The 7,953-nt window shown below is 39.8% G+C and overlaps 1 protein-coding gene across 1 annotated transcript in view; it reads right to left on the reverse strand.

Moving 5' to 3' along the window:
• Positions 1–6,063, reverse strand: part of CCDC88C (coiled-coil domain containing 88C) — a gene marked incomplete at its 5' end in the record, with an annotated part of 87,411 nt that extends 81,348 nt beyond the window's left edge. Inside the window, one exon of the mRNA XM_010292595.1 lies at positions 5,955–6,063. Coding sequence (XP_010290897.1) covers positions 5,955–6,063 — 109 coding nt within the window. The remainder of the gene's footprint in view (positions 1–5,954) is intronic.
• Positions 6,064–7,953: the final 1,890 nt, after the last annotated feature.

The raw sequence follows: 7,953 nt of genomic DNA on the forward strand, positions 1-7,953 counted from the left end.
TGTACAGAAACAGAAGAACATACTCTTAAGAGTGCATGAGATCAGCAAAGTATATGAATTAGAAAGAAATTATCTGTTGAAGTTTCTGGTATCTTGCTCAAGAAAGCTGCCATTTTTGGTTAATAATCTTGGAATTTAAAGCTCAAAATGAGGAACGGTCCCCCCTTAAGCCAAGATGCTAAATTAAGATTTCTAGGGAACAGAAAAAAAAAAAATCAAAGGAGAGCAGTCACCCAGGCATACTGTAGTTTAACACACCAAATGGACACGGCTAGCAAAAAAATAACTTTAGTTTTATCACCTAATTCAGTAGGCCATTGTGAGTAGAAACTCTCTCCCTCAGAACAGAGGAATGGTTTTTGACTTCAGGGTGTGCACATTTATGTGCATTTCTAGCATTTTGGAGTTTACTTTGCTAAAGACTGGATTACTTGCCCACTAGAATTAGCCTGCCTAGCAGGGAAAGATTTCAACTCACAGAAGAGGACATTGCTACTTCCAGAACTTTATTTATAGCTTGAGTACAGTTGCCAGTTCACAACTTGTGCCCAAATCTGGAGCTCCAAGTTTGAATTCCTTTTTGCAGTCCAGTCAAGAGCTCTAAACCTGACTCAATGCTTCAACCACAGAAACAGGAGTTGTTTATTGATCTGGAAGCTACTGGTATTGAAAGACCTTTGCTGACTCACCAGGAGAACCAGCTTTTGCCCCAGCTTGAAGACAAAAACGTTCGTTCGTTCTTTCTTTTCCGGCAGTTAGAATCACAGCACTTACTGCAGCCCCAGAGCCAAACTGCTCACGGCAGCAGCCACACTCACAGGCAGCTAACTACCTTTAACGTGCCTGAAAAAAACCTGCTGCTTGTACTTGTTTTACAGAAATACAAAGCAGCCAAGTAAAAGGAGAATGACACAGGTCAGGAGAAACATGCCCTTAAAGTCATCCTTGCTCACCATTATCTCTGAGCCTGCTAAGTGAGTTTAGGTGGGGAGGGTAGGATTTGTGGCAATACAAAGTCTCTAAAGAGTGGTTTCATCCTTACTGCCCTGCATCCCCACTTTAATGTAAATGCTAAGTGTTACGAGTTTCATATTGACGCTGCACAAGCCAGTCACAACTGGTTTCAGAACTGTCTCTTAGTACAATTTTTTCTTTTTTTAATTAAGAGATCTTTCCAGCCCATTTAGAAACATGAAGCAAGCTGCTACATATTCAGTGGCCTTAACTGCAGGAAATACAGGAAACAAAAATACAGCCATGACCACACTGCAGCATTTCTCATCCATACTCTCCAGATGTGGCCATAATAACCATGCAGGGACTAGCCAAGAGATGATCACAATCTTTTTTCTTCTCTCTCTCAACCTCAAGTTTTTCATGTAAGCAGTAGGAATTTTTTCTTGAGTGCAGTATTTACTGTTGGAGTGATTACTGGCTTTTTTGAAGGTCAGGAGACTAGCTGACACCAAAACAGATCCTTACATAAATTTACTTTTTTATAAACTGGTATCAAATTGATTTTTAGTTCCTTAGAAAAAACCCTAAACCCAAGGGTTGACACATGAGAAGGATGATAGCAAAGCCACTGCAAGCTTCCCCTGCCAGCCTGCCTAAAGCCTCTTCCAAAACTGTATAGGTCTGAGCACATTCTCCAAGTGTTGCAGACATCAGGGCAGCTACTCTTACATGGACACTTCAAATACTAGCACCTGCAGGATTTAAGTATCCCCCTACAGCATGGCAAAGGGATAGGCCAACACCCCTCAAGTTTTCTAGCTTTCTTCTTCCATCATCACAAGTGACAGAACCAGCAACAATAATAGCTCTGCATAGGTTGTTGCAGCTTAAGGGGAGTTTTGTTCCTTTTTTTGCTTTTTATTTGTTTGGGGGGCATTTAAACATTGGCAACAAACTGCCAGAAACGAGGATAGTGCCACACCACTATGAGGCTAATTGCCACAGCTGGGATTAATCACCATTTGGAAAAGAAGCACAAGGGCCCAGGGAATTAAAGCCATAACAACTCACTGTCAACAAGGGTCAAGAGTGCTTATTTCAGTGAAGCCAAACATCATTCAGTCTTGCAGTACTCACACCTGAACTGTATTCAAGCCCATTACATTGGACCTGTAGACAAGTCTTAGTGGAGCTCCCAATAGAAGCCTTTCAAAGTGAAGGCAAAGCTCAGGAATAGCAAGATAATTTCATCTGTGCTGCACTGGGCTATCCAGTGTCAGCTTAAGGACCAACATTCCCAACTGTGTTATCAACACAAGGCAGCAGACTGCAGCTGGAGGTCAATCTGTTCCATACACACTGGTTAGCAGTAGTATGGGGTAAAAACTTCACCCTTTGACCAGAATGCACAACACCTGCACCAGTGAGAAATGGATGATCATCTTTTCTCCAATACACTCAGTCCTCTATTGATTCCTTTAATCAACATCCTCACTGCAGTTACAGACAGTAGCCTGTAATTCTCTGTACTAAACTATTCCCTACAAAACCGTTTTGAATTCCAGTTTAAAAGACAGCCAAGTGTCCAAACTCAGTCAGAGCAAGAAGAGACTTATAATAAAGTCTCTCTTTAAAGTAATAAAACTCACACTATGAGCAATGAACACATTCTGCCATGCTCAGTCCTTTTCCAAGATACAGCACCAAATCCAGAAGTTTTATGACCAGCCGTTTCTACAATGAACCAGTGCTGTAAGAGTTATTAAATGCAATTAATGACAGATTCTCTTGAATGCTCATGAAATCCCACAGCAAAATGAGTCATTTGCCTGGTTTCAGAAGAGGCCCTCTCAAGCTAGCAACAGACCTGCAAAAGTGCAACTGCTCAGACTGGGAAATGCAGAGATGTTGCCTGCTACCACCATTAACAAATATTACATACCCAAATATTAAAAAAAAAAAAAAAAAAAAAAAACCACCACACCAAAACCTCCATTTTAAGAGTTTTGACACAATGGTTTTTTTCCTAGTAGCCATCAGCAATCCAGTTTTATGCAGCTGAAAGTTGTGAGAAGGCCAGTCTTCCCAATGTTGTTAATAAACAAATTCAGTTAGCCAGCTCCTAAAAATGAGATGTTATTTGAACTGGAAAAAGGCTTCTCCATCTGATCTTTATGGCTCAAATCAAAGTCAAATTCCACCAATAACCTGGTTTGTCCACAGTCATTCCCAGCACAGACCTTCAGCCTAAAAGATGAGGAAAGCCCCAACACTGGGGAATACCTGGATTCATGCTTCTGGATTAGACCTATACTTGTTTTCTTAAGTAATATTACCTGTATTAATGAGAATTTTGCTTTAACAAAGAGATTAGCTATAAAAATACATGAGAAATCTGATATTAGATATAGATACACTATACAGTTACATGATCTGAAATGTCAACTAGCTTCTGAATATCAGAGTTAATTTTAGTAGCCACTTATGTCACCTTCCTCAGATACAGTTTACAGTACCATGAATTCACATAATATTCTTGGTCGCTTCTGCCCAGTGCAGAGGGGGGCACGTATTCTTTCATACCTACCAATGTCCTTCAATAAAGCATGAGGTGGCATTTTCCTCATTCTAGGAGACCTGGTCTACCAAATTCAGTAACATCCATAAACTGGACTTGGGTCCACTAAATGAAAGGGAATGTCGAATGTCAAATGTCAAGGCCAACACTGTATTTTTAGAGCTTTTGTTTCTCTTGAGGAAGCAGCAAATTCATGTTCCTATTGTTTGTCAGGAACTTTCCCCCCCAACTTCCAGTCTGCAACCAAATTTGATTGCATGTTTTCAGTTAGTAAGACACTGCCCTCATTTTAGCTTAAGATAATGTATTAATACTACTTCATCAAACAATGCCTGCAACTTCAACCTATTTTTAAAAATCTCTAATATTCAGGAGAGAAGAAGCCTAACAATATTTAATATATTCCAAAGCATCCATTTGGCTGCATGTTGAAAAAACTAGTAAAAGCTACTTAGATCCCAGAACACAAACTTTCCAAGCATCTAACAGAGACATCAGTACAGACACAACGTTACAGTCGGCATCAATCACACACAGATCTCTGTTACAGCATAGATGGCCTTAACTCCTCCCAGACTACAGAGTTGAAGGCCGTTATGCCTTCTACTGCAAGCCTCAACTCCCGTTTCCCATTGAAAACTCTGTGGTTTAACCTATTTTAGTTGTTGCTAGCTTTATTGGATTACGATTGCACAGCTCAACAGCTAGGTCAACAAGACACCAAGCAACATATCACATGATTCTGAATCACTTTCTTCCTGACTCTGATCTCTCTTCAGGTACTCTTAAAAGAGGTCAGATTATCAGCTCCAAGACAAAGAACCTGCATGAATAAAAAGCTTTAGTGTTTCAACATCTGAAGGACCAGACTCTTAGACTGTAAATCCTGTGGGGGTAAGGAGAGAAAGACTAGTCCTGTCCCTGTCCTTAATCATGATCCTTTTTGCTTGTAGACTCCATATACACTTACACTGTTCAATGGGTAACAGAGAAACCAAAAAAACCTTCAGCCTCTAGTTATGACCAAATGGAATTTCCCCTTAGAAATCACAAGTCTCAAGAATGACATCACACTGCATCAGCATCTCTAGTTCTCAACAATCAAGACACAGGTCAGCTGCCTTCAGAAATACATGATACTCTCCTACATCATCTCAAACCCAGGCTACACTCTTCATTTTTCTAGCAGACCGCTGCAGCTTGCATGGATGAGTCATCCACCCCATCTGACTTAAAAAAAAAGCCCCTCTCTTTTAGGCTTCCCTAAGCAAGTCCCAAAGCAGAGTAGTGGCAGTAACATGGAAGAGCAGTAGGCAAGCTCTGGAAAAGAACGGCATCAAAAGGCATCAGAAGTGGCTAACCATTATACCTCTTCTGTATTTTGAAGACAAAACCAATACACAGTCTCTACTATATGTACAAAAAGGATGAGGTGTCCAGGATGAGCACAATGACATCAACTCCTACAGTTTAGTTGTTTTGTCCATTATATGATTGAGACAAATATTCATGGGAGCATTTTAATGGTCCTCAGCGGTTTCAACCTGGTTTATACTGCACAGCATTCAAATCTGGCAAAAGATATGTAAAAGGAAACGGTAGAACAGTACCCCTCTCAGTAAGGAGTCTAAATATACACCACTGTGTATACAGAAATTCTATTTAGAGTAATTGAATTCACTCCTATGGCTTTTCAGCAGCATCCACATGTATCTAGGTCTGCAAAAGTGCTCAGCTGTCACCACTCTGGTTTTACGGGAGCACCAATACAGCAGAGGAACACTGACTGTCAGTTCAAGGATGTTGCTTAAGTGCACTATTTGTGAGAATTTGTGGTCATTCTTGCATTTAAGTCTTAGAGAAGCTGTTCAGAACAAACAACCGTTTCAATACCTAAAAACAGGTACACAGCATAAGTCTACGTTCAAGATAAGCACAAATTTATTTTTTCTAATTAATACTATATCACATATCAATTTGACATTTATATTCTAGCATTAAAGACATTTCTTCCTAATGACCTATTTGCTGGCAGCCCCTTTAAAAGAAGGTTACTTGTTTTAAACAAGTTTTATACCCAAAATCATTATTCCAATTTCAGCAAACCCTTCACATATACACCCCACAAATCCACCACAAAAAAGCCTTTTTGTTACATGTATCTCCAAGGGCTATCACAGGCTTTAAGCATGATTTCTTCTTTAAAAGAGTGGGCAAGGAAGCAGCCTCCAGCCATGAGTGATACAGAAAGTAGCCATATTGTCATTTCATAAGGAAAGCATGGCTGAAAGTACTTGTACACAAACATAATTTCCTCTCCATTTCCTGTAGCAAGCTTCCTTTTGAGCCACCAGCCCCTGCACTAGCTGAAACATTATAGCAATCACCACAGATAATGAGCAGAGAGCAGAAATCTCACCTGATAGTAAGTCTTAATGTTTCTGACTAGGATGGTCAGGTTTTGAATCCGAAGATAGGTGTCATTATTTACGTGCTTGTTCACGCGTTGGTTGGTTGGTCGAGGATCTCTATTAAAAGAGGAAAAAGAAAATAAGGTATTACTAGTTTACTTGGTGCTAAGCCTCAGCATCTCAGTGACGCACCATTAGGAAATCCCATAAAAATTTACCCATTAAACGCGCTGACATAATTATACAGGATACATACACGTTAATTCATGATAGAATAAGCTCGTTACTTTTGCACCTATGTATAACTTGGAAGTCTTCCTGCATGCCACAAAGTAACCCACTTTAGGTTAACCCACACAGCAGCTCTGGGCAGCTCCCCTCCTTGTTTATATTTCCCTGAAGCAAAGAGCATATTTAGTTTGTGCACACTAGATCAAGGCAGTCTCTGATAATAAGGGCATTCTCTTATTCAAATAAAGGAAGCCTAGGAAAGACTACCATGCCTTCCTTGGCTTTGAAGTTTTATAACAAGAGGAGGGTGTTAACACTTGATCAATGATCACTGTGCAAACTGCAAAACCCAGATCTATTATACATTGAAGTGAAAGGGAAAAAAGAAGCACCGCACTTTTATTATACCTGTATCATCTAACTAGATCTTTCTCATATACCCATTATGTCACAAAAAACAGCTCCACTGGGCTCTAATTCTACTGGTCTTCAGGAGACAAAAAATATAAACATAGGTAAAGATATAAGTAAGATGGGAAAAAAGTTGGTGGAAAGATTTTAGGTAAAGAAGCCTAAAGTTTTTGTCTGATTTTAAAGGAAGTAAATCAAAATTGTACCTGAAGCAATTTTATTTCTAAAATAAAAAATAAAACACAGGAAAAAAACTGCAAATAATTTAATATGAATGTGCACTTTCAGATTCTCTGTGTACACCCTAATATGTTGCAAAAAAAGGAACCTGAAAACCTTTATCTGCCACTACCATAGATCAAAAAGCCTTGCGCTTCCCCTCTAATAAAGGCTCTTATCAGCAAACTCCTACATAATCCAAACACCTGCCTCCCAGAGCTCTGCTTGGGCTGTTAATTAAGCCATTAACAGCTCTTCCAGTGCCAAATACTGAATTCAGGCATTGACGAGGAAATAAGAGAGGAACTGATCCAATATTTATTTTTAAAATATATCTGCCAAAGTTTCCACATGTATGTCAAAGAGCTTTTCTTTTTTTTTTTTTTAAATGCACAACCATCCCAAAGCACCTCTCTAGTGAAAACAGTGCTATGTGTATAAATATGCCAGAATACATAGATATTCCAGAGATGAGAGAAAACTGCCTTGGCAGCAGATAACATCAGACACAGTATTTATGTACCAGGGTCCAAGCAAACTGAAGTACAGATAACCAAAATTGGCACTGACATGAACAAGCCTTCACAGCAGCAAAGGCTTTTATATACCAATTGGCACTATAATAAATCATGAAAAAAAAAAAAGAGAACACAGAAAAATGTAACAAGCTTTTAAAGTAAAATCTGTAGTAAATATTCCATTTTACTGATACTCAGATACAGGAGTGCAGATGCCATACCCATACAGTTTGACAGTATGGGTCTTCAGCAACACAGCAAGTTGGAGAAGTGTAAATAGCACCTGGGCTTGAACTTAGAGAGTACTTTGCCTTCAGTACTCTCTGAGCAGATGCTGACGCAGAATTGGATCCTGAAGGAAGCTGGATGCTTAGCCTTTTTAGACAAGGTCACCACAACAAACCAGGAAGCTAAAAGGGAAGAAATGTACAGTAGAGAGAAGCTGGCCAAGCAGAAGGGTCAGTTTACAGTTCTTAGTTCCACGTGAAAGCTCATGTAGGCAGCACGCTGCCATACCACTGTCGTGCAGTGACCCAGGTTCTACGGCCAGGAAGAGACAGCTTTGGTCATATAGCAGACTTCCACGACCCTTCCCAAGGTGCACCCACTGGCCACAGCAAAGGAGAAG

This window comes from Phaethon lepturus, unplaced genomic scaffold (genome assembly GCF_000687285.1).
Source record: "Phaethon lepturus isolate BGI_N335 unplaced genomic scaffold, ASM68728v1 scaffold10278, whole genome shotgun sequence".
In the NCBI taxonomy this organism is placed as follows: Eukaryota; Metazoa; Chordata; class Aves; order Phaethontiformes; family Phaethontidae; genus Phaethon; species Phaethon lepturus.